The sequence below is a fragment of the Elephas maximus genome, chromosome 7 (genome assembly GCF_024166365.1).
Source record: "Elephas maximus indicus isolate mEleMax1 chromosome 7, mEleMax1 primary haplotype, whole genome shotgun sequence".
NCBI lineage: Eukaryota > Metazoa > Chordata > Mammalia > Proboscidea > Elephantidae > Elephas > Elephas maximus.
This window is the reverse complement of record NC_064825.1, coordinates 63,942,187-63,969,853: the sequence shown is the minus strand read 5'-3', so window position 1 is coordinate 63,969,853 and position 27,667 is coordinate 63,942,187. Positions and strand designations below refer to the sequence as shown.

Genomic DNA, 27,667 nt, shown 5'->3' with positions numbered 1-27,667 from the left:
AGCTGGCGGGTTTGAACCACCGACCTTTTGGTTAGCAGCTGAGTGCTTAACCACTGCACCACCAGGACTTCTGCAGCCTCATAACCAAAAAACCCATTGCCATTGAGTCAATTCCAACTTTTGGCGACCTGATAGGATAGAGTAGAACTGCCGCTTAGGGTTTCTGAGGAGCAAATGGTGAATTAGAACTGCCAACCTTTTGATTAGCAGCTGAATGCTTAACCACTGCCCCACCAGGGCTCCTTTAGCCCCTTGTTGTTGTTGTTAGGTGCCGTTGAGTTGACTCCAACTCGTAGAGACCCTATGCACAACAGAACAAAACACTGCCCGGTCCTCCGCTATCCTTACAATCGTTGTTATGCTTGAGCTCATTGTTGCAGCCACTGTGTCAGTCCACCTCGTTGAAGGTCTTCTTCTTATCTGCTGACCCTGTACTCTCCCAAGCATGATATCCTTCTCCAGGGACTGATCCCTCCTGACAAGATATCCAAAGTATGTAAGACACAGTCTCACCATCCTTGCTTCTAAGGAGTGTTCTGGTTGTACTTCTTCCAAGACAGGTTTGTTTGTTCTTTTGGCAGTCCATGGTATATTCAATATTCTTCGCCAACACCACAATTCGAAGGCATCAATTCTTCTTCGGTCTTCCTTATTCGTTGTCCAGCTTTCCACATGCATATGAAGCGATTGAAAATGCCATGGCTTAGGTCAGGCACACCTTAGTCTTCAGGGTGACATCTTTGCTTTTGAACACTTCAAAGAGGTCCTTTGCAGCAGATTTACCCAATGCAATACATCGTTTGATTTCCTGACTGCTGCTTCCATGGCTGTTGATTGTGGATCCCAGTAAAATGAAATCCTTGACAACTTCAGTCTTTTCTCCGTTTATCATGATGTTGCTCATTGGTCCATTTGTGAGGATTTTTGTTTTCTTTATGTTGAGGTGCAATCCATACTGAAGGCTGTGGTCTTAGATCTTCATTAGTAAGTGTTTCAAGTCCTTTTCACTTTCAGCAAGCAAGGTTGTGTCGTCTGCATAACACAGGTTGTTAATGAGTCTTCCTCCAATCCTGATGCCCTGTTCTTCATCGTGTAGTCCATCTTCTTGGATTATTTGCTTAGCATACAGATTGAATAGGTATGGTGAAAGGTTACAACCCTGACGTACACCTTCCCTGACTCTTAGGAACGTGTGAAAACACCTGACGAACTTTTTCTGATCTCCCAGCAAAACAAATCCTGGTTTCCTTCCACTTGACCAATGTTATAATCCTCTAGACATTTTTGCCTGAAGGGCTTTCGGAACCTAGAATCACAGAACCTGGGGCCGGAATAAAAAAAAGAACCAAGGTACGAGTTATGTAGAAGTCCTACAACTGACAGTTACTGCTGGAAGATTCCCTTTCCTTGATTTTACAGCAGCTATAAGTTTTGGAAGAGAAAGGAATAATGGCCAGTGCTAGAATATATAGGGCCTTTTGTAATCCTTGCCTTTGGCTCTTTCGGGACTTCTTCTGTCATCAGCTAATAAGTCATTCAACATTTATTTTAGCACATTTTACGTGCGGAATGCTCTGCAAAGTACCTAGGGTTGTTGGAAAGACTGGGAATAACTAACTAGTCTAGCACTGCCCTATAGCTTTTCTCTGCCGTGTGAGGAAAGAGAGACCCAGGATGTCAGGAGACCAGTGAGATGGCTGAACTTCCTAGGTGAGCTGCTACAGCAAGGCCTAGAGCTGTTAACCAAGCAGACCTGTAAAATGTAAGCAAATCCCTTCCCACTTTAGCCCAATCCAGGGACAACTGCTGAAGAGAGAGGATGAACGAAAGGCTCAAACTTTTGAGAACTCTAGTTTGGGTACTTCACAGGAACTCATTCTAATGACCACCCTCCTTGAAGCTTCCAGTAACTCTGGGTTGTGTGTGCAGATGGGGAGGAAAGGGAGGTGAGGCAAGGAGAGAATGAAGGAGATAGCCCCAAGAAGATGGAAAAAAAAGGGCCATGGCTATTTCTCAAGTTCTTTTCTCAGTCCAATTCTAGGAGCCCTTTTATCTCTTTGAGAACCAGGTAGATGGTTGGTTGGGAGAGTAGGGAGGGAGGGGCTGTACCTTCTACTGTAGCATGTGGTGGGCTTGGTTCCCTCCAGGAAGCAGGGCCACTTTTCGACAGGGAATTTAGCAAGGGGCTAAATGAAACTTTAGGGACAATAGGGACAGATGTGTAAGGACTCAGAAGACATGAGGGCTGGGGGTAACTTTAAGGTTTAATGGAGAGAAAGATCACCCTGATTTAGTCACATTTGTTAAGCTTGTTGAAGTATTGTGCCAATATTTGTTGCTGAGAGTCTCAGAGGAAGAAATTAAGGACCTAGACCCTCCTATGGAGGAACTATCAGTCTGTTCCTTATCTCTTTGGCCAGGGCCTACGGATGAGGAGAGGTGCAGGAGAAGTCAGTAAGAAAGTTAAGAGGGTCTGAGTAGGTGTTTGCTAGGATGAGTAGGTAGACTTAAGGCAGTCAGACTGCAGCAGGTCTGCCTAAAAGTCCTCATACGCAGCACAAGAGCTCCATTCCTCTTTCCCACTTCTTCCTTCCCTCTGGCCACTTTATAAGCTATTACTTCCACGTGAGCAAATTGCTTGGGAAATAAGTGGAATGTAGATGTCAGCAGAAATTCTCTCATGTGGTTTAGAGGTTTCCTTTGTTGGTTGTTACAGTATCTGTGCCTTCTTCCAGCACCAACTGTAAATGTCCTCTCTGACACCAAGTACAAATGTAGTTCTTCTTTTGACCCTAACCACGAGAATTAGGTCAGATCTCACACACTGAGAGGCACAGACCCCCACACTGCCAAGTCTGCCCAAGACTTCAAACACCAACCACAAGTTCAGGAGTTCCTAGGACACCCATGCTTCTGACCTGCTAGCTACAAATTTGCAGGATTCCCACTACACCCTTGGATTTGATAGTTCACTAGAATGATTCATAGAACTTAGGAAAACACTATATTTACAGTTCTAAAGTTTTGTTTTAAAGGATACAAATAAGGACCCATGTAAAGAAGAGACATACAAGTGAGGTCAGGAGAGTCCCCAGCTCAGATCTTCCACATCTCAAAGACACATTAACCTTTGTACATCAATATCGTTCACCAACCAGGAAGCTGAACCTAGTTTCAGTGTCTAGAATTTTTATTGGGTTCCATATGTAGGCATGATTGATTGATTCATTGCCCACGTGGTTGAACTAAATCTTTAGGCCCCTCTCCCTTTTCTGGAGGTCAGGCTGATATCATGTGGTGGGTCTTTCAGGCACAGCCAGCTCCCATCTAACCTGAGTTACTTAATAGCATAAACTTCCAGGTAGGTGTGGTCTGGGGCCCTCATGGATATCAAAGACACTTCAGTCACTCCAAAAATTCTAAGGATTGACCGTCTAAGACACTCCACTTGTCCCGCCCCTTCTGGAGCAAGGGAGAATAAAGAAAGCTGAAGACACAAGAAGAAAGATTAGTCCAAAGGACTAATGGACCACGACTACTACAACCTCCATCAGAAGACCAGATTTACTGATCTGACAGAAACTGGAGAAACACCAAGTGTGGCCCCTGGACACCCTTTTAGCTCAATACTGAAGTCACCCCTGAGGTTCACCCTTCATCCAAAGATTAGAGAGGCCCGTAAGACAAAATGAGACTAAAGGGCACCCTAGTCCAGGGGCAAGGACGAGAAGGCAGAAGGGGACAGGAAAGCTGGTAATGGGGAGCCCAAGGTCGAGAAGAGAATGTTGACATGTTGTGGGGTTGGCAACCAATGCCACAAAACAATATGTGTATTAATTGTTTAATGAGAAACTAATTTGCTCTGTAAACCTTATCTAAAGTACAATTAAAAAAAAAAATTTCCAAGGGTTTAGAGCAGGGCTTCAAACTGGTTCTGTCTGGTTTAGTCATGACTGAGGAAGTGTCAGCAGAACAGACCTGAGTTTTTAAAGTTAGGTGAACTGAAAAGATGGCCAGAACAGGAAAAATTATGGGTCAAAGTCCTGCTAAAAACTTAATCTCCTTCTTAGGGAACAAGGACAGCGTACACATTGCATAGCAACCAAATCTCTTGCCCTTGGATTTTGAGCACATTCTAAAACAATGCTGTCCCACTCAAAATGGTGGTGCCCCACTCAAAGGTGGCGGCCTAACACACTGCTTTGAATGTGTCATTCTCCTACAGTCCTGCCAATAATCCAGTCTCCTGCATCAGACTGCAGAAAGGGCTCGTTATGCCTCTTCTGAGTCTCCCATTCCAGGGTGTTGACCCATAATTTTTCCCATCCTGGGTACCGTTCTGATTCTGCCAAATTGTAAAACTTAGAGTCTGTTCCCATTTCGCTTTGTTGGCCATGGCTGAACTGGTTTGAACCAGTTCGAAGTCCCAGTTCAGAGGTGATCTCCTAGCAACTGAGGACAAAGACCTAGTTCTTTAGATAAAGTAATTCTTCACCCCATAGAGAAAACCCTGGTGGCGTAGTGGTTAAGTGCTGTGGCTGCTTACCAGAAGGTTGGCAGTTCGAGTCCACCAGGTGCTCCTTGGAAACCCTGTGGGACAGTTCTACTCTGTCATATAGGGTAGCTGTGAGTCGGAATCAGCTCGAAGGCAATGGGTTTGGAGGCTTTCCTCCAAATGCTTATATCCGTTCCTTATCACTCTCAGGTTTCAAATGTCTCCTTCTTCAGGGGCAAAGAATGCTGTCAAGCCCATAATTATGCCTGTGGGAAAGTAGCAAATGGACATTTAGAAATGTCACCTAAGCAAGGGGAAACCAGATTTTGTTCTAGGATAGGAAGGTCCTTTCTTAGAGGTTGAGCACCCTTCAGAAGAAACTCCCTTCAGAGGCTGAGCTCTAATTGGGCCCTTCTCAGACCCTGGGGAGAGGCATCTCTGGATCAGGTGATGGAATTGGATTGTAGGGAAAGGAGCACTCAGGTAGCTGGGGTGAGAGTTGTAAGATGATGATGTCTGAGCAAAAGCAGGAAGCTTGCCAGAGGGTCTTTCCTCCAGTGGAAGTGAGGGGACAGGTGGCGGGTTTTCAAGCAGCCAAGAGACAGTGCCCTGCAGTAGAACAGGCTCTTCCTCCCTGCACTACTCAGGCCCAACCCTCCAGGAGGTTTTGTGTGACTGCCCCCAATGCAGCACTTCTTAACCCTTCCCTGCCAGGACTCCGACTAGAGCTACGCACCCACCCACTTACAGGTTAATACACATATTGTTTTGTGACATTGTTTACCAACCCCATGACATGTAAACCCCTTCTTGACCTTTGGTTCCCCATTTCCATTCCTCCAGCTTTCTTGTCCATTCCTGTCTTCTTATCCTTGCCCTGGGCTGGTGTGCCCATTTAGTCTCAGATATGTGGTTGAGTGTTTTATGGGCCTGACTAATCTTTGGCTGAAGGGTGAACCTCAGGAGTGCCTTCAGTACTGAGTTAAAAGGGTGTCCGGGGGCCATACTCTCAGGGTTTCCCTAGTCTCTGTCAGACCAGTAAGTTTGGTCTATTTTTGTGAATTAAAATTTTGTTGTATATTTTCCTCTAGCCCTGTTTGGGACACTATTGTTCTTATATTGAGAAGATCTTTGAGACTTATTTGTGCAAGGTCACATAACTAGCAGTTGACAGAGAGAGTTGGACCCAGTCGTTGACTCCAAGTCAGATGTTCTCCCTGCATTCATCACAAGTGCCTGGGGCTGTGGTCTCTTTGTCTTAATCCAGAGTTTGTGAAAAAGTTCATTTTACAGAGGTACCTTGTTATGTTCTTCTGTCTGGATTTTAACCCTTCAGATCATTGTCCATAATTTGTCAAAGCTGGGTTTTTTGGGCAACTTGTGATTGGCGGTAGATGCTAATTGAAAATTTCATTTTCTAAACATGCAGTTTCTGCCTGAACTTTGACATTGATGGGCTAAACCCAGAACCAAACCAAACCCAGTGCCGTCGGATCGATTCCGATTCCGACTTATAGCGACCCTGTAGGACTGAGTAGAACTGCCGCATGGAGTTTCCAAGGAGCGCCTGGCGGATTTGAACTGCGGACCCTTTGGTTAGCAGCTGTAGCACTTAACCACTATGCCACAAGGGTTTCCATTGATGGGCTAGGAACTAGCAAAGCAGTCTCCCATCCTGGCTTCTCTGCTCCATTCCCAGTAGGCATTTCCTCTGCTGAGGAGCATCTTCTCTCCTTGCAACAACCTGACTAGCCAAGGTACCAGGCTAAAAGCATAGATGAGAGCCTGGTTCTGCTCTTAGAGCACTGGGAGAAGCACTGTCCACCAGGAAGCCAGCCACACAGAGAGTGCTCATCTGGGCTTCAGGTATCAAGGGTTAGCCTGACTTCAGCTCCTGAAGCCTCTGAATTATTTCCTGACCTTTACAGACCTGGCCCAGAGAGAGCAATTGGGGGTGAGGATGAGTTGGTTTCTCTGTTCTTCTGATGTAGTGGACCCCCCTGGGGTTCTCATCGCCTGCCCAAGATACCTAAATTCCCAGGCCACTTCTGAGAATGGCAGCTATACTGTTGTAGAAATGTGACTGAGGGTCCCTGCCAGGGGTCTTGAAGCAGTTTTGATCCCTTCCTGTCTTGCATCTTCACAGGATTTTTCTTCTTGGCCTGCCCAGGTGTCAGAGTCAGCTACATTTTCCCTTCTTACTAAGTTGGCCGTGTGTTCTACATAATAGATTTCAGAGCAGTGGGTCCACCCTTCCTAGTTTGGAAATTCAGGGAAAGAAAGAATATGTTTTTCATCATGTTCTTTTAATATATTTCAGTTTCTAGACTTTCCATGTATCTTCTACCCTTTCCCTGAGGGTCTGCCCTAGAGCCACTAGAGCATATCCAGTGTTGTTTTGATGAGTGGTGATCATTATTGTGACCATTGCTACCATGGGCACAGTTAAAACCTATTGCAAGTTGATTCCTGTAGCACTGTGTTCCCTGGGACCCCGAGTACAGGCCTGGGAAAGCTCCCAGAAGCTGTCTTTTCTCTCCCCTTTTTCTGCATTGCCCACACAACCATATACCAAGTGCTTAAGTTGGCATTAGGCTGGTGTGGGTAGAGAACATCTCATCAGAGCCAGTGTGCATAGCTGACCTGGGGCCAGACTTGGCTAATATCATCATCACTAACATTATGCTGTATACTTAAACATTTATAAAGATTTTTTTTCTTCCATAAATGGCTATTTGAGTACCACAGCAACACTTAAAAGTCAACAGGTAGGGAAGGATTATCTCCACTTTATGAAGGATGAAAATGAGGCTCAGAGTTGGTTTCCTATTTCCAAAAACATTTGCAATATTCACTTGGAGAAACATTTCAGTGCTATCATCATCAAAAAATTACCCTTATTCTATTCGATGCTTCCTCCCTTTCCAGCCCCCACTCTACCCACTGCCACTGTCAGCAAAACCACAACCCAGAGAGTTTACATGAAGTTAAAGCAATTTGAGATGGCACATTTCATGTTGAAGTTAGGAAAGAACTATAAATGATACCAAGAATTAAAATTTTGTTTATTTTTATCATTGAGACCAATCACTTATTTACACCAAGGTAATAAGTAAGATGGTCTCCAGGAGTAAAGTTGCTAGTGGCCATAAATATTTAACTTTCACATCACATACATTTAAGTTTGGTCAACATGATGAGGATGCTAACTGGAGTGAGAAAACGGCTGTTCCTGAGCTGTCTGGCTTCCATGATGGTGGTGTCAGCCCAGGCCTCTGTGTACATTCACACTGGAAATGTACTTGATATGTCAGTTGTGTCTGTCTCTCACACCCACTCTCCAAGGCACTTAAAACAATTACTTTTTGCCTCTAAGTTTTGTTTTAACATCTCTGTTGATGTAAAATTCACATATGATAAAACTTACCCATTTAAAATGTATGATTCAGGGGTTTTTAGTATATTCACAGAGTTGTACAGCCATCACTACTATCTGATTTCAGAACATTGTAATCACTACTCCAAAACACCCTGTACTCATTGCAGTCGCTCTCCATTCCCCTACTCTCATCCCAGACCTAGGCAACTACTAATCTATGTTCTATAAAGATTTGCCTATTCTAGACATTTTTGATAAATGGAATCATACAATATGTGGTGTTTTATGACTGGCTTGTTTCATGTAGCATACTATTTATATGGCTCACCTATGCTGTAGAATGAATCAATACTTCACTCATTCTTATTGCTGGATAATATTCTGTTGTATAAACGTACCACATTTCTTTATCTGTCAGTTGATGGGCATTTGAGTTGTTTCCACTTTTAGGCTATTATCAATAATGCTGTTATGAACATATGAGTACAAGTATTTATGTGGACATGTTTTTATTGCTCTCGGATATACGTACCTAGGAGTGGAATTCCTGGGTCATGTGGTAACTCTGTGTGGAACTTTGTGAGGAACTGTCGAACTATTTTCCTAAGCATTCCCACCAGCAATGAATGAGGATTCCAGTTTCCTCACAGCCTTGCCAACAGTCATCGTTGTCTGTCTTTTTGATAACACATCCTAGTGAGTATGAAGTGGTATCTCATTATGGCTTTGATTTGTATTTCTCTAGTGACTAATGATGTTGAACATTGTTTCATGTGCTTATTGTCCAGTTTTATAGCTTTGAAGAAGTGTCTGTTCAAATCCTTTGCCCATTTTCTAATTTGTCTTCAGTTTATGATTGAGTTCTTAGAGTTTTTTTTAATATGTTCTGATTATAAGTGCCTTAGCAGATATTACGTACAAATATTTTTCCCATCCTGTGGGTTGTCTTTTCACTTGCTTGATGGTAACATTTGCAGCACTAAAGATTTTTATTTTGATGTAGTCCAGTTCATCTTTTTTTTCCTTTGTTGCTTGTGCTTTTGGTGTCATATCTAAAAAGCCATTGCCTCATCCAATATCACAAAGATTTATTTCTATGTTTTCTTCTAAGCTTTGATTTTGTAGTTTTTTTAGCTCTTACGTTTAGGTCTTTAATCCATTTTGACTTAATTTTTGTGTACGGTATGAGCATCCGGATCCCACCTTATTCTTTTGCATATGGATATCCAGTTTGTTCCAGCACCATTTGTTGAAGAGACTATTGTTTTTTGAATTGTCTTAACATCCTTGTTGGAAATCATTTGACTACATGTATATGGGTTTATTTCTGGACTTTCAGTTCTATTCTGTTGAGCTCTATCCTTAATGCCAGTACCACATTCTCTTGATTATTGTAGCTTTTGTAGTGGTGGTTGCTGTTGTCGTTAGGTGTCGTCAAGTCGGTTCCAACTCATAGCGACCCTATGCACAACAGAACGAAACGCTGCCCGGTCCTGAGCCATCCTTAAAATCGATGTTATGCTTGAGCTCATTGTTGCAGCCACTGTGTCAGTCCACCTCATTGAGAGTCTTCCTCTTATCCGCTGACCCTGTACTCTTCCAAGCGCGATGTCCTTCCCCAGGGACTGATCCATCCTGACAACATGTCCAAAGTATGTAAGACACAGTCTCACCATCCTTGCCTCTAAGGAGCATTCTGGATGCACTTCTTCCAAGACAGATTTGTTCGTTCTTTTGGCAGTCCATGGTATATTCAATATTCTTCGCCAGCACCACAATTCAAAGGCATCAGTTCTTCTCCGCTCTTCCTTATTCATTGTCCAGCTTTCACATGCATATGATGTGATTGAAAATACCATGGCTTGGGTCCGGCGCGCCTTAGTCTTCAAGGTGACATCTTTGCTCTTCAACACTTTGAAGAGGTCCTTCACAGCAGATTTGCCCAGTGCAATGCATCTTTTGATTTCTTGTCTGCTGCTTCCATGGCTGTTGATTGTGGATCCCAGTAAAATGAAATCCTTGACAACGTCAGTCTTTTCTCTGTTTATCATGATGTTGCTCATTGGCCCAGTTGTGAGGATTTTTGTTTTCTTTATGTTGAGGCGTAATCCATACTGAAGGCTGTGGTCTTTGATCTTTATTAGTAAGTGCTTCAAGTCCTCTTCACTTCCAGCAAGCAAGATTGTGTCATCTGCATAAAGCAGGTTGTTAATGAGTCTTCCTCCAATTCTGATGCCCAGTTCTTCTTCATATAGTCCAGCTTCTCGAATTATTTGTTCAGCATACAGATTAAATAGGTATGGTGAAAGAATACAACTCTGACGCACACCTTTCCTGACTTTAAACCAATCGGTATCCCCTTGTTATGTCCGAACAACTGCCTCTTGATCTATGTAAAGGTTCCTCATGACCACAATTAAGTGTTCTGGAATTCCTATTCTTCGCAGTGTTATCCATAGTTTGTTACGATCCACACAGTCGAATGCCTTTGCATAGTCAATAAAACACAGGTAAACATCCTTCTGGTATTCTCTGCTTTCAGCCAGGATCCACCTGACATCAGCAATGATATCCCTGGTTCCACATCCTCTTCTGAAATCAGCCTGAATTTCTGGCAGTTCCCTGTTGATATACTGCTGCAGCTGTTTTTGAATGATCTTCAGCAAAATTTTCCTTGCATGTGATATTAATGATATTGTTCTATAATTTCCACATTCGGTTGGATCACCTTTCTTGGGAATAGGCATAAATATGGATCTCTTCCAGTCAGTTGGCCAGGAAGCTGTCTTCCATATTTCTTGGCATAGACAAGTGAGCACCTCCAGCGCTGCATCTGTTTGTTGAAACATCTCAACTGATGATCCATCAATTCCTGGAGCCTTGTTTTTCGCCAATGCCTTCAGAGCAGCTTGGACTTCTTCCTTCAGTACCATCGGTTCCTGATCATCTGCCACCTCTTGAAATGCTTGAATATCGACTAATTCTTTTTGGTATAATGACTCTGTGTATTCCTTCCATCTTCTTTTGATGCTTCCTGCATCATTTAATATTTTCCTCATGGAACCCTTCACTACTGCAACTCGAGGCTTGAATTTTTTCTTCAGTTCTTTCAGCTTGAGAAAAGCCGAGCGTGTTCTTCCCTTTTGGTTTTCCATCTCCAGCTCTTTGCACATATCAGTATAATACTTTACTTTGTCTTCTCCAGAGGCCCTTTGAAATCTTCTGTTCAGTTCTTTTACTGCATCAATTCTTCCTTTTGCTTTAGCTGCTCGATGCTCAAGAGCAAATTTCAGAGTCTCCTCTGACATCCATCTTGGTCTTTTCTTTCTTTCCTGTCTTTTCAGTGACCTCTTGCTTTCTTCATGGATGATGTCCTTGTCATTCCAGAACTCGTTTGGTCTTCGGTCACTAGTGTTCAATGTGTCAAATCTATTCTTGAGGTGGTCTCTAAATTCAGGTGGGATACACTCAAGGTCATATTTTGGCTCTCGTGGACTTGCTCTGATTTTCTTCAGTTTCGGCTTGAACTTACATATGAGCAGTTGATGGTCTGTTCCACAGTTGGCCCCTGGCCTTGTTCTGACTGATAATATTGAGCTTTTCCATCATCTCTTTCCAAAGATATAGGCAATTTGATTTCTGTCTGTCCCATCTGGTGAGGTCCATGTGTATAGTCACCGTTTATGTTGGTGAAAGAAGGTATTTGCAATGAAGAAGTCGTTGGTCTTGCAAAATTCTATCATTCAATCTCTGGCATTGTTTCTTTCACCAAGGCCATATTTTCCAACTACTGATCCTTCTTCTTTGTTTCCAACTTTTGCATTCCAATTGCAAAAGTAATTATCAATGCATCTTGATTGCATGTTCAATCAATTTCAGACTGTAGCAGCTGATAAAAATCTTCTATTTCTTCATCTTTGGCCCTAGTGGTTGGTGCATAAATTTGAATAATAGTCGTATTAACTGGTCTTCCTTGTAGGCGTGTGGATATTATCCTATCACTGACAGCGTTGTACTTCAGGATAGATCTTGAAACGTTCTTTTTGACGATGAATGCAACACCATTCGTCTTTGAGTTGTCATTCCCAGCATAGGAGACTATATGATTGTCCAATTCAGAATGGCCAATGCCAGTCCATTTCAGCTCACTAATGCCTAGGATATCAATGTTTATGTGTTCCATTTCATTTTTGACAATTTCCAATTTTCCTAGATTCATATTTCCTACATTCCAGGTTCTGATTATTAATGGATGTTTGCAGGTGTTTCTTCTCATTTTGAGTCATGCCACATCAGCAAACGAAGGTCCCGAAAGCTTTACTCCATCCACGTCATTAAGGTCGACTCTACTTTGAGGAGGCAGCTCTGCCCCAGTGACCTTTTGAGTGCCTTCCAACCCGGGGGGCTCATCTCCCAGCACTATATCAGACAATGTTCCACTGCTATTCATAAGGTTTTCCTCTTTTTAATGCTTTTCAGACGTAGACTGCCGGGTCCTTCTTCCTAGTCTATCTTAGTCTGGAAGCTCAGCTGAAACCTGTCCTCCATGGATGACCCTGTGGTATCTGAATACTGGTGGCATAGCTTCCAGCATCACAGCAACACACAAGCAGTTCGACAAACTGACAGAGACGTGGGGGGCTTTTGTAGTATGTTTTGAAATCTGAGTCCTCTAATATTGTTTTTGTTATTCAGATTGTTTTGGCTGCTCTGGATCCCTTGCATTTCCATAAAATTTTAGGATCAGCTTATCAATTTCTTCAAAGAAGCCAGATGGGATTTTGGCAGGGATTGTGTTGAATCTGTAGGTCAATTTGGGGAGTAGTGCCATCATAACAATATTTTTTGATCTATGAACGTGGATGTCTTTCCGTTTATTTAGGTCTTTAATTCCTTTCAACAATGTTTTCTTACACACTCTTTTACAGTGTCTGATATAGGGTGGCTACGAGTTGGAATTAACTTGATGGCAACGGGTTTGGTTTGGCTCAAAGGTTACTTTATCAGAATGGCCTTCTATGAACATCCTGTTTAAAATAACACATTCTCTTCACTCTCTTTTCCTCTACTTTACTTGATTTTTAAGTCATGTCACTTATATCCCCTTATATATTATACATAAACATATACTTGTGTATCACACACGTGATGTGTGTGTGTGTGTGTGTGTGTGCGTGCGCACGTGCGTGCTTATTGCCTGCCTTTTTATACTAGGCTGAAACTCCACAGGGGCAGAGATGGTTTTATTCTTTGCTCTATGACAGCGCCTAGGACATGAAAAAAAAAAAAAATCAGTAAATATTTATTAAATGAATGAATGGTTTATCGTTTCAAACAAGGTTAAGTTTTTTTTTTATTTAAAGCAAGTCAGATTCAAATTGATTCCTATTTCATTCCTATGAGCTAGAAAATAGTAGCTCAGGAGGTATGCTAATACGGCTAAACTCATAAAGGCTGTGTGGAAAGATAGAAGCTTCGGAAACTCTAACTTAAGAAACAAGGAAAGGTGGATTGGAGATAGAGTTTCTTACCATTTTCCATGAAGCGATAAGTTATCTGTTAGCTCATAGACCCTTCCCCACCCCAGGTCAAGGGTCCCTTGAGGTTCTTAAGCTATAACACATAGAGTTAAACATATGTGGGAAAGTGGTTCATACCTCTGGCCACAGACACCCTCTTGGCAATTTTGGTAGGTCATCTGGAAGCTGTTTAGGTGCTTTTGGCAGCCCGTGGAAACTTGGCTTATAGACCTTGTCTTCTTTTGCAGGGCTCTGGGTTCGCAGAGAGCCGAAATGACCATGACTGCCAACAAGAACACCAGCATCACACATGGAGCCGGAGGCACTAAGGCCTCTCAGGGGACTCTGAGCAGGTGAGAAGGGGGCACTTCTGGGGGAGTGGGGCTCACTGGAGGGTGGCATCAAGGGACATCCAAATGGCCTGCATCTTGGGCAGGATCCCTGCCAAAATGTAAACGATTGTCATCATGACTATACTAGTCACCCAGGTATGTAGACCCCACTCATGCTGACTATTGAGCAGAAGTCTTCTGTAGTCTATATTTCATTTTCTAATTCTATAGATATATATAGGCTTTCATAGGAGATGGCAAACAGTGACCCTAAAACGAGCTTTACTTTGTACTGTTGGACGTACCTAGGGCTTCAGGAATGGAGCCAGCAAGAAATAGCTGATGTTCTTCTGGCTGTAATCTTTTCCCAAGATGGGACAGCTTGGGAGCTGTATCTGAGCTAGAATGCCCTGTGATGAGGGAGGCTGACCACATTGGGGATAGGGGTGGGTAGGCAGCTATGCATATTAGCACAAGTTACAAGCAGAAGTCTAGGTTCTAGAAGAATTTACTCTGGGCTGCAAAGAAAGTAGCTTGGGGAATTTTAGTCAGAGTAAGCTATAATCCACTTCCTTGTTTTTTCCTCTTTTTAAAAGTGGGAATGTGGGACCATAGAAAAACCACGGATTTTGGAATCAGAAAGAATTGAGTTCATATCTAAACTCTAACTTCTTAGCAGCCATTGAGATCTCAGGGCCTTTTTTTTATGCCCTCTAAATCTGAGTTACATTGTCTATAAAATAATGTTAATAGTAGTACTTATCTCACAAAGTTGCTGTGAGAATTAAATGAGATAACATATGTCAGTGCTTAGAGTGGCTGGCATAAAGTAAGTGCTCAGTAAATGTTGGCTCCCTCCCTGTGGTGGGATGAAAGCTTCCAGAACTGCTTAGGTCTTGGCCAAGGCTATATGCTACGCCATATGCTGATGTCCTAGAAGAACCTTTGAGCTTTTTTTATTAAAGCTGTGTACTTTTCATAGCCCCTTCTGCTGAATTTCAGGTGGACGAGTTTGGCTTTAGGGACCTCAGCCATTAAAATGGATAGCTGTGAAAAGGAAGATCAGCTTAGGTCAGGGAAGGGCTGAATGTCTGGACTGTGCATGCCAGACTGAGTCCAGTAGGGCATGGCCAGAGACTTTGGTAGATGTTTGGTTCAGTCAGAGCTAGAGTCCAGCTGTGCTTGGTAGCATGGGGCACTGGCATGAGTGAGGCAAGAGTTTACTCCATACATGAAGGACTTGGTCCCAGTGGAGACGTTTGGATGGACTGTGCCAACCAAACAGGGATTGGTAGGCCCTTACTTGTTAAGTATGTATGAGCTTAGGACAAACAAACTAAATATCACTCTGGCAGCAAGATCAATAATAGCACAACCTGTCCCCTCCCCATATACCCTCTTAGCCTAGACTTGAGTTGCTGGCCTGCCTGCTTCCTTGAACTGGGTGTGGCTAGGAATGGTAGGGACCAACAACTTCTTAGGCAGAGAAACTGAACCCTTCCAGGGTATGTTGGTGATCAGGGCAGAAATAGGGCTTAATCTCAGAGTCTCTGTCTCCTATTGCCTACTTTTGGGGAATCACTTTGCTGTGCTGCCGCCAGCCTGATGGCATGTCTTACTCCTCAGCTTTACCATGACTGAGTTTGCAGAGGGAGACTGGTAATTAAGCTCCCTAATTTTTCTAGGTCAGACTACTGTAGGGTGAAATAAACATTATATGTGATTTTAACATTTTATTGTTAATTTTAAATAAATATATTTAGGACCTGACTTGTAGATTACCATACCCAGGAGCCCTCAATTCCTTTATTGATTTTTTTGTCTTCTAATTCCCACTGTGAGAGTGGTGGGAGGTGCAGTATAACATCAAGTTGCAAAGCAGAATCAGGGCTGCTTCCAGATCCTCCAGTTTCTATTTGGAATACATGCCTACATGTTTCTAACTGTTTTCAGAAATTGCTCTTCCTTAAGTTTCCCAGTATGCTTGCCATCATAACATGCTGCATGGTATTTGTAAATATCTGGGCCTTGATGTGCCTAAAAAAAGCATCTTGGCCAGCCTCCCTTGTAAGTCCTCACTTTCTTTCCTTCCTGCCATTTTTCTGCTTCCCTTCTCCTCTGGGGACTAGGCTTTTGGCATGGAGTCACAGGCCTTGATGCCTAAGTACTCTCTTCTCTCAGAGGCCACCCCTTGGCTGTAGGTGTTATTTAAAAATAGTGATCTGGTGGTTTCTAGATGCCTTTATCCCCAGCTGCATCTGGGGGTGTTATCTGGGCTGAGTAAGGCACTTCATTTAGAAAGTGGTCATCAAGTTAACTCTGAGGGCTCGTGGGTGCCAAGTTCTGTACTGGAAAATGGGGGACAAAGAGGGCTGATTCATTGTCTTTGTCCAAGGCATTTACAATTTGTATTGATTATATTGGCATCTGAATTTCTTAGATTGACCTTTCTGTAGATGTGTAGCAGTGACCTGGGGCCCTTTTATTATTGACAGCCTAGGAGTCCAAGTGGGTAGAGACTCCCTGGTATGGCTGGAACTTTGGTTGAGATGGACAGGGGTGCTAGGGCCTTGGAATACTGGGCTGTCGACACACTGCTCCTTTGGGGACCTCATATCATCCACGTGGAGGCAGAGGAACCCAATGGTACTGAGAGGCATTTGCGTCTTGCTTGTGGGGATAGGGGACACTCTAGGGCAAGGAAAACTGGTGAAGATGGGCAGATGGGACTGTGGAGCTGTCAAGACATGTGTTTGCAGCGCTATATCATTAGAAGCTAGGATGAACATGTCATCAGGAAAGGCCAGTCGCTAGAAAAGGATATCATGTTTGGTAGAGTAGAGGGTCAGCGAAAACAAGGGAAACCCTCAATGAGATGGATTGACACAATAGCCACAACAATGGACTCAAACATACCAACGATTATGAAGATGGCATGGGACTGGGCAGTGTTTGTGTTGTTGTACACAAGGTTGCCATGAGTTGGAGCCAACAACAACCCTTCATTTAGATGGGACATCACCTTGTGGTACCACCAAACCAGCCTGGATTAAAATCCTAGATTCCGGTTCCTAAATTTTCACAGTTGTTTTGCTAATTTATTCCCTGTCTTTTCCTTTGCAGTCTTGATTTGGCAGAAACATGTAGGAAGAGGAAATCTAAGTCTTTTCTTTCTACCACCTAAGTTTTATTTTTTGCTGTATCTCGGTCTCCAGGAACTGGTTTTCCTTTCCCTTGTTGTTGAGGCGGAATGGTCACATTGTTTCACCCTTAGCTCCAGATATGCCTTCCCTACCTGCTGTTCCTGCTCCAGGTCACAAGATTTGGCTGGGGGTGGGGAGGATTCTCAAAGCTCCTCTGAATTCCAGAGGTCAGGCTTTACAGTGCTGGTGTTGCTGAACTTGGGTGGGACTGGAAGCAGCTTGGTGACTTGCAGACAAGGAAGTGTTATATTTAGAGCTAATTCAACCACCTGGATGGGATGAACTTTGGCCACTTGTTGCTCTCAGGAGATTTCACTTGTACGGTAAGACGTAGTAGGTAGCAGAAGTTGTTCTCAGAAGACCTGTGGTGCCTGGTCGTTTCTTTAACAGCTTCTTTACTATGAAACTCCAGCACTTGGAAATATAGGCTCTCAGTATTGTGTTTGGGAACTTTGCCTCTGGATATAGAGGCAGGACACCTAGGTGTCTGTAAGAATGTAGACTTCTTGAGGGCAAGGACTTTGTCTGACTTCTTTTCGTGTCCCCAGAGCCTGGAACAATGCCTGGCGCATACCTGCTGCCATCAAATTGAGTCCAACTCAGAGAGACACTATAGCACAGAGTAGAACTGCCCCGTAGGGTTTCCAGGGACCCAGATCTCATCTTGTTAATGGCATCAGCCTGAAGTGTAGAATTTCATCATCTAAGTGAGGTCCAGGTATAGATGAGACTGTCTTGGTACAGTTCCTTTCATGGGATGCAACTCCTTGAGTACTATTTCTCTTGATCTGAAGACTTGTGAAGTACAGAAACAAGGTAACTGTTACTTAACATACCCAAAATACACTGGCAGGATAGGCCTAGGATTACTGCTGTAAGACTCTCCTGTTCAAAAAGGGGGGAAATGAGGCACTAAGCAGTTACTGGTCCATTCAAATTCTTTTATTTAGCAGGACATGTGTGGCCAGTTCCTCACCTGGTTATTAGTCCTGCTGCCTGGAGATAGTTCATCTTTTCTCTTAGTTCTGCTTTCTGAGTCTGCCTTCCTTTTGCATAAAAAGTGGCTCATTCTTACAGGTTTTCTTGATTGCTTCATGCCTGTAGTATTTCAGGGATCCAAAGTTTTCCCTTCATTTTGTACTGCCTCTCTTCCTTTTGTTCCAGGCTGATACACTTCCTTTAAAAACTTTGTTGATTTCTTATGAATCAATTTATAATACATTGCAGTAGACAAAAGCCACTTCAAGATAAGCCCCTTTGTGCTTTGGGCTCCCTCAGAGATTGCTATGGGACAGCAGTTCTTAAGATTCTTAGAAGCTTTATAGAAAAGATCTGCAAGGCACACTCTTAGGATCCTTAGAAGGCCTTTTGTCTGTCTGTCTCTAAGGTTCTATAAAGTACCACTTTTTAGATCTTTTACAGATCTTAACAAAGAATCTGTCATTCCCACTCTAGATTTTTTTTTTACAGAGTTATTGAGGGATTATTAAGGTACAATAAACTGCACAATTTAAGGTGTACAGATTTATGAGCTTGGTCATACATGTACCTGTATAACCCCCCCCAAAAAAAAAAACCCCATTGCTGTCAAGTCAGTTCTGACTCATAGCGACCCTATATAAAAACCCATTGCTGTCGAGTTGATTCTGACTCACAGTGACCCTATAGGAGAGAGTAGAACTGCCCCATAGCGTTTCCAAGGAGTGCCTGGTGGATTTCAACTGCCGACCAAAACTGCCACTGTAGTCTGGAAGCCATTTCTTGAGACTGTTTTTTGTCGTCTAGAAAGACTGGGAATAAAAACGGCTTATTTACTAACTTAGCAAGCCCCCGCTCATTTATGTTTCCTTTAAATTTTGCTTGAAAATGGAACAGTCCCTTCTTTAGCTCATCTCTTTTCCCTTTAACTATAGGCATCTACAGTAAGTCAGATGACTCCTTAAGGACTCTGCCTAGAAATCTTCTTAGCTAATTCATCAAGTTTATCAGGTATATTCCCTATTTTCTGTGTTGTCACAGGTGACAGAACCACCAAACTTTTCAACACTACAAGGGCCTGCTTTGCTCCAGCTTCTAATAACATTTTCCTTACTTTCTTTTAAGCCCCTCCTGACAGCCTCTTTGAGGCACTTTAGACTTTCGCTAATACTCTCAGCCTCTTCCAGCTTCTGCCTGCCACTCAGTCTCAAAGTCAAGGCTACGTGTTTTAGGTTTTGTTTCAGTAGCACTCCACTTTCACATACCAAAATCTGTTCCAGTTATCTGTAGCCATGTAACCACCAAAACTTAATGGGGGTAAAACAGCCATTTCATTATGCTCACAGACTTTATGGGTTAGGAATTCAGACAGGGCATGGTAAGGAGTGGCTTGTCCCTGCTCCACAATGTCCGGGCCTTCAGTTAGGAAGACTTCAAGGCTTGGGGTGACTTAATGTCTGGGGGCTGGTATCACCCAGAGGTGTCTTAACTTACATGTCTGGGGGTTGATGCTGTCTGCTGTGGCCTGGGCTTCCTTACAACATGGGGGAAAGGAAGTAGAGGCTGCCAGTTTCTTAAGGTCTGGGCCCCAAGAGTGGCTTAGCACCATTTCTACTATATTTTATTGAGCCCAGATTCAAGGGGAGGGTTCATTTTGACAGGAGACATGTCAAATAATTTTGGGGCCGTGTTTTAAAATCACCACAGGTATGTTTGGTATTGTTTCCTGGAACTGGATTTCCCTCTTTCTTGAATTTGCATAGTGCTCAATTATAAGCAGTCCAGTTTTTACCAGAATAGGGCACTGGAAATTTCCCTGTCAGGCATCATTTCTTACCTACGTCAGAGAATGTGTCTATGTTGTAAATACTTTATATTTATTGCTGCCACCACTTAGAGGAGTTGGGTTTCTACCCAGAGAAGAGCTTACCAATCCTCCTTGTGTTTCCCTAGAAATCAGCTGGGGGTCAGGCAGGTGTGACTTAGGTAAATTCTCAGATATGCTTCCTGGAGGTGAAAAGATAACTCAATTTCTGCTCTGACCCTAGCTGCTTTTTTCTTACCCTGACAAGCTGCAATTGATCTCAAGAGTCTCTATAGGTAGTAGATACAGCCAGTTGGAAGCTGAGGCTTCCTTGGACCATTTGGCAGCTACTAAACATTTGAGATGAGGCTGCTTTGGGAGCAAGAGAGCTAAATTGTGGGTATCGCCATGGACTCTGGCCATTCCAGAGTGGAATGTCAGCAGGAGTTACTGGGCTGAGCCCCTGCTGTGGGCTAGGGAATGAACTTCTGGACTTGCTGATAGGACTCAGGCAGTCTTCCTCCCTTTTCCCCTTCTGTATATTTCGGAGTATGGTCTTGGAGTAGCACAGTGAGAATGCCATCCCTAGAGTTGGGGCAATCACTGAGTGGTGGGAGGATGCTGATGCCGGTGAGCCATCAGCATTACCCCTAGAATGGCGAATGGTCAGCTCACAGGCAGTTTCATATGGAGTCAGGCTAGACACTTGCTTAGCAGTGATGGGAACATACTAGAAATTGGGCCCTGTACAACCTTAGCCTGCTCACAGGCCTACTTCATAGCACCCACAGCCCATCCTGGAGCATTTGGGGCTATTTCCTGGGCTTCCAAGACTTTTTCCCCAACTTGGTTCCTTTCTTGATGTTGGTACTTTCAGGAGCCCTGTTACCAGAAAAAAAGCAACTTTGATCATGCTAAGTTCAGAACTGCCTTGTCATCAAGGACTAAAGGTAGCCTTTTCTTTAAAAAAAAAAAAAAAAATTCTCTGGGCACACTGGACAGTATATGGGGCACCCCTTGTCACAGATGCCTCCTGCTGTGTTACTTGAGAATGCCTCTATTGCTAACCCAAGGGTTGGGTCATGTCCTTGTGAAACAATACCAGAGGTGTAGAAGGCAAGTATTTCACACTTTAACTCATCTTCTGTCTAAACATATACACACACACACACACACACACACACACACACACAGTTTTGTCTGTTATCTTTTTAGATTTTTAAATTTCTCTTTTTAATTCTCTTCCCATTCCCTTAGTTCTCTTTCTCTTCTACTTACTTGTTTTATAAATTTGTCTGTGTGAGAATGTTTATGCTCTTCTGTTTTTTCTTTTAAATATCCTTTGCATTCTCCCTTCTTTCTTTCTGCTTTATCTTCCTCTCTGTCCTGTAAATGTTGGTTTTGGCCAATTGTATGCTGCAATGTTGGCATCCATCCCTGTGCTGAGCAGTAGAGCTGGCTGCCTGCTGACAGGCGGTGGCACAACCAGTGCCCAGTTTCATGTCTGCCTCCCCAGGGGCAAGCTCTGAGATTTTAGAATAACAGAGAGCGAGATGGATGATGAGTGCAGAATCTTGGGTGTTTATTGGCTGCTTCGTATTTACGTTTATATTTGTTTTACCTTTACAGAGCTATTTATGTTGTTCAAACACTTTTAAAAACTTACATCATCTTAGTCACACAGCACATGTGTGAGGATGCTCAGAGCAAGTATTTTCCCCTGGCTTTATAGATACAAAACGTGAGGCTCAGAGAATTTAGGTGACTGTCCCATGAACACACCCATGAATTGATGGAGTCAGGACTGGGAAAGAACCCAGACCCCTTGACCCTTTGTCTAGTCTACAATTTTTTCTTTATGGGCAAGACCTATGGGGGCTGCACTAAGTGCTTTGTATACCTTTTGGTATTATTCTTCAGATCATATAGCACAAAGAGGAAAACAAGGAAGTCTGTGGACAGTGCTGTAGCAGGCATACCAGGAGACCTTATGTTTTAATCACTCATTTTTTCGTTCGTTCATCTAGTCATTCAACATAAATGCATTAATTCCAGCTAAACTCTAGGTGCAATACTAAGTATAGGGGAAATCAAAATTAAAAAGACGTTGTTGCCACCTTCAAGAAGGTCCACTCATAGTCAGGTAAGGGAGACAGGTGAGGAAGCAATTTACAGTCATGCACCACATAACATCCTCTTGGGCAACATCGGATTGCGTAAGTCACGGTCCCATAAGGTCATAATAAAGTTCAGAAATCCCAATTGGAGAACAGATGTAGAAGATATAACTGGATGAAGTGAATGCCACAGCTTCTTGCATGCAACACGTTTATCTCAAGTCTCTTGGCTGAGCCAGTACTGGGGGCAGGTGACTTATGCCACTTCTCCCTTGGCTGCGGGGGCTTCTTGGGATCTGTCACCCTGTGTCACATGGACCCAAGTGGAGTTTCCTGGCGGTCCCAAGTGGTGAGTAGCAGCCCTGCTGCAGGCACCAGGTGTCCAGGAGGGCTCATAGAATGCTGGGGTACTGGGTGGCAGGAGGCTGCCAGTGCCAGACCAGGGTCAGAGGTCAGAGCTGGAACCCAGGCTCTGGGTAAGCAGGTGGGAGCCCAAGTGCCTGAATGCTGAGAGCTGTCAGTTGGTTGACCTGGCAGGAGGTGAGTGCTCCTACAGGGACCTGATGCCTTGGAAGGACTGATGGCCATCTGAGGTTGGGTCAGCAGGAGGCGTCTGGAGCAAGGACGCAGGCACTGGAGCAGGAGGAGGTATCTGGTATGCCAGGCATATCATGGTACAATACTTATATAACCTATATTACCTTGCCAGATACCTTAGCTGAAATACAGTGCTGTATGTGCACAGTATCTTGACTATTTAGTCAATACAGGCATACTACAGTATCCCATATAGCTTTGTTAAGTATGTAATATGGTGTTCACACAAGGTGCAAATCATATAACATTGTTTTTCACAGAATATATCATGGATATTATGTGACAGGTGGCTGTAATGCAATAAAGTGCTATATAGACATTTTTTTTTTTTCAGGCACAGTGGAGGCATAATAAATTGGCCATTTCCACTTGAGTGTAGGGGGTTGTTGTTGTCAGTTGCCGTCGAGTCAGTTCCGACCCTGTGCACAACAGAACAAAACACAAAACACTACCCGGTCCTGTGCCACCCTTACCATCGTTGTTATGCTTAAGCTCATTGTTGCAGCCACTGTCTCAATCCACCTCGTTGAGGGTCTTCCTCTTTTCTGCTGACGCTGTACTTTGCCAAGCATGATGTTCTTCTCCAGGGACTGATCTCTCCTGACAACATGTCCAAAGTATGTAAGACACAGTCTTGCCATCCTTGCCTCTAAGGAGCATTCTGGTTGTACTTCCTCTAAGACAGATTTGTTCATTCTTTTGGCAGTCCACGGTACGTTCGATATTCTTTGCCAACACCACAATTCAAAGGCATCAGTTCTTCTTCGGTCTTCCTTATTCATTGTCCAGCTTTCACATGCACATGATGTGATTGAAAATACCATGGCTTGGGTCAGGGGCACTTTAGTCTTCAAGGTGACATCTTTGCTCTTCAACACTTTAAAGAGGTCCTTTGCAGCAGATTTACCCAATGCAATGTGTCTTTTGATTTCTTGACTGCTGCTTCCATGGCTGTTGATTGTGGATCCAAGTGAAATGAAATCCTTGACAACTTCGACGTTTTCTCCATTTATCATGATGTTGCTCACTGGGCCAGTTGTGAGGATTTTTGTTTTTTTATGTTGGGGCATAATCCATACTGAAGGCTGTGATCTTTGATCTTCATTAGTAAGTGCTTCAAGTCCTTTTCACTTTCAGCAAGCAAGGTTGTGTCATCCGCATAACGCAGGTTGTTAATGAGTCTTCCTCCAATTCTGATGCCCCGTTCTTCTTCATATAGTCCAGCTTCTTGGATTATTTGCTTAGCATACAGATTGAATAGGTATGGTGAAAGAATACAACCCTGACACACACCTTTCCTGTGTAGGGGTTAGGGTCTGGAAAGATTCCATAAAAGAAGTTACACTTAAACCAAGCTACAGAGGTATGTAAATGTTCACCAAGTAGACCAGCCAGCATTCCTGGCAAAGGATACAGAATATGTGAAGGACTAGAAGTGTGAAAAAGCACGGAATTTGATGTGGGATGCAGGATTGGAGAGAAAGACAATGTGAGATGACAAAGGAAAAATAGGAATCGGATCTTAGGGGGCCTTGGCAACCATACCAGTGAATTTGCACTTTATTCTGTAGATAGTAGGGAATGTCAAGCATGATCAGACGTGCATTTTAGAAAGTTGTCAGAGATGAGAGGATTGGCTGGAACTAGCTTAAGACTATAGGCAGAAAGAAAAGTTAAGAGACTGTTTAAATAGTCTCGGTAAAGGGTAAGATCTGAATCAAGGAAGTAGAAATGACAGGACATAGTTATCAAGTTTTTTTTTTTTTTTTTTATGATAATGCAGCACCGTTCCTCTTACAATTTGTCAGTCCTAGAATAGTAGACCATATGATTGTCTGATTCAAAATGGTCAATACCAGTCTGTTTCAGCTAACTAATGCTTAGGATATCAATCTTCATGCATTCCTTTTCATTTTTGACAATTTCCGTTTTTCCTTCATTCATACTTTATACATTCGACATTCCAGTTACTAATGGGTGTTCACAGCTGTTTCTTCTCATTTTGAGTTGTGCCATATCAGCAAATGAAAGTCCTGAAAGCTTTACTCCATCCGTGTCATTAAGGTCAACTCTACTTTGAGGAGGCAGCTGTTCCCCAGTTGTATTTTGAGTGCCTTCTAACCTGAGGGGCTCGTCTCCCAGCATTATATCAGACAGTGTTCTACTCCTATTCGTAAAGTTTTCACTGGTCAGTTTTTTTCAGAAGTAGATTGCCAGGTCATTCCTCCTAGTCTGTCTTAGTCTGTAAGCTCTGCTGAAACCTGTCCACCATGGGTGACCTGCTGGTATTTAAAATACCTTTGGCATAGCTTCCAGCATCACAGCAACACACAATCCACCACAGTACAACAAACTGACAAACAAGTGATGTCATTTTGGGAATGACAAGTTGAAAAGGAATATCATTATGTTCATCGTCAAAAGAAAATTTCAAGACCTATTCTGAAGTACAGTGTTGTCAGTGATAGGAAAATATCCACCCGCCTACAAGGAAAACCAGTTAATACAACTATTATTCAAATTTAATGCCAAAGATGAAGAAATTGAAGATTTTTTCCAAATTCTGCAGTCTGAAATTGATCAAACATGCAGTCAGGATGCATTGATAATCACTGGTGATTGGAATGCAAAAGTTGAAAATAAGAAGGATCAGTACAGTAGTTGGAAAATATGGCCTTGGTGATAGAAACGATGTAGGAGATAGCATGATAGAATTTTGCAAAACCAATGACATTCATTGGAAATATCTTTTTCAACAACACAAACAGTGATTATACACATGGATCTTGCCGGATGGAACACACAGGAAACAAATCGACTACATCTTTGGAAAGACACGATTGAGAAGCTCAATATCATCAGTCAGAATGTGAAACAGACCATCAATTGCTCATATGTAAGTTCAAATGGAAGCTGAAGAAAATTAAAACAAGTCCACAAGAGCCAAGTACGACCTTGAGTATATCCCATCTGAATTTAGAGACCATCTCAAGAATAGATTTCACACACTTAACACTAATGATCAAAGACCAAATGAGTTATAGGATGAAATCAAGAACATCATATGTAAAGAAAGCAAAAGGTCATTAAAAAGACAGAAAAAAAAAAAAAAGACCAAAATGAATGTCAGGAGAGACTCCGAAACTTGCTCTTGAACATAGAGTAGCTAAAGCAAATGAAAGAAATGATGAAGTAAAAGAGCTGAACAGATGATTTCAAAGGGTGGCTCAAGAAGACAAAGCAAAGTGTTATAATGAAATGTGCAAAGGCCTGCAGTTAGAAAACCAAAAGGGAAGAACATTTCTCAAGCTGAAAGAACTGAAGAAAAAAATTCAAGCCTTGAGTTACAATTTTGAAGAATTTTATCAGCAAAATATTGAACGATGCAGGAAGCATCAAAAGAAGATGGAGGGAATACACAGAGTCACTGTACCAAAAAGAACTGGTTGATGTTGAGCCATTCAGGAGGTAGCATATGATCAAGAACCAATGGTACTGAAAGAAGAAGTCCAGGCTGCACTGAAGGCATTGGCAAAAAACAAAGCTCCAGGAATTGATGGAATACCAATTGAGATGTGTCAACAAATGGATACAACTCTGGAAGTGCTCACTGGCCTATGCCAAGACATTTGGAAGACAGCTACATGGCTAACCAACTAGAAGAGATCCATATCTATGCTTACTCCAAAGAAAGGTGATCCAGTGGAATGCGGAAATTATTGAATAATATCATATGCAAGTAAAATTTTGCTGAAGATCATTCAAAAATGATTGTAGCAGTACAACCACAGGGAGCTGCCAGAAATTCAAGCCAGATTCAGAAGAGGATGTAGAACGAGAGGTACCACTGCTGATGTCAAATGGATCTCGGCTGAAAGCAGAGAATACCAGAAAGATGTTTACGTATGTTTCATTGACTGTCAAAGGCATTTGACTGTGTGGATCATAACAAATTATGGGTAACATTGCGAAGAATGGGAGAACTCTTAATTGTGCTCCTGCGGAACCTTATACATAAACCAAGAGGCAGTTGTTTGAACAAAACAAGGGGGTACTGTGTGGTTTAAAATCAGAAAAGGTGTGCATCAGGGTTGCATCCTTTCACCATACTTATTCAGTCTGTATGCTGAGCAAATAATCTGAGAAGCTGGACTATGTGAAGAAGAACAAAGCACCAGGATTGGAGGAAGAACATTAACAACGTACGTTATGCAAATGACACAACCTTGCTTGCTGAAACTGAAAAGGACTCAAAGCACTTACTGATAAAGATGAAAGACCACAGCCTTCAGTATGAATTGCACCTTAACATAAAGAAAACAAAAATCCTCACAACTGGAGCAATAAGCAACATCATGATAAATGAAGAAAACACTGATGTTTTCGAGGATTCTATTTTATTTGAATCCGCAATCAACGCCCATAGAAGCAGCAGTCAAAAAATGAAATGATGTATTGCACTGGGCAAATTTGCTATAAAAGGCCTCTTTCAAGTGTTAAAAAGCAAAGAAGTCATGTTGAGGACTAAGGTACGCCTTACCCAGCCATAATATTTTCAATCACTAATATGCATGTGAAAGCTGGACAATAAATAAGAGAAACTGAAGAAAAATTGATGCCTTTGAATTATGGTTTGTGAAAGAATATTGGATATACCATAGACTGCCAGAAGAACAAACAAATCTATCTTGGAAGAAGTACAGCTTCACTTATTTTTGGACATGTCATCAGAAGGGACCAGTCCCTGGAGAAGGACATCATCCTTGGTAAAGCAGAGGGTCAGCAAAAAATTGGAAGACCCTCAAAGGGATGGACTGACACAGTGGTTGCAGCAGTGGACTCAAGTGTAACAACCAGTTGTGAGGATGGTGCAGGACTGGGCAGTATTCCGTTCTGTTGTACATAGGGTCGCTGTGAGTCAGAACCAAATCAGTGGCACCTAATGATAACATCAACAACGTAATTAGAACAATTTTGAGGAAATGATACTGGATGCTTGAAGAGAATGAGTTAGCTTTGCCTAGGGTCATATTGCTAACAGTGTAGAATCTGAAACAAATGGAGAGATAGCAGTGAATTCTATCCTCCCCTGAGAATTTCAGCCCGATGAGGGTAGGGCCTTTTCTGTATTGTTTACTAGTATCTCCCCAGGACTTTGGAATGAGTGAATGCTGCCTTCTTTGGGATGAATCCAGGGATGCCTGGGCTCCAGATGGGCATTTGTAGGTACCTCCTTCTAGCCT

The 27,667-nt window shown here is 42.7% G+C and overlaps 1 protein-coding gene across 10 annotated transcripts in view; it reads left to right on the top strand.

Moving 5' to 3' along the window:
* Nucleotides 1–27,667, top strand: part of DENND2B (DENN domain containing 2B) — a 220,676-nt gene that overhangs the window by 149,138 nt on the left and 43,871 nt on the right. For 9 of the 10 annotated variants that reach the window (XM_049890322.1, XM_049890323.1, XM_049890320.1 and 6 more), the window contains one exon: nt 13,642–13,746. In XM_049890322.1, coding sequence (XP_049746279.1) covers nt 13,667–13,746 — 80 coding nt within the window. In that variant the 5' untranslated portion in view covers nt 13,642–13,666. Of the gene's footprint in view, nt 1–13,641; nt 13,747–27,667 lie in introns of those variants that run through there. The other variant, XM_049890325.1, reaches the window with a different exon arrangement.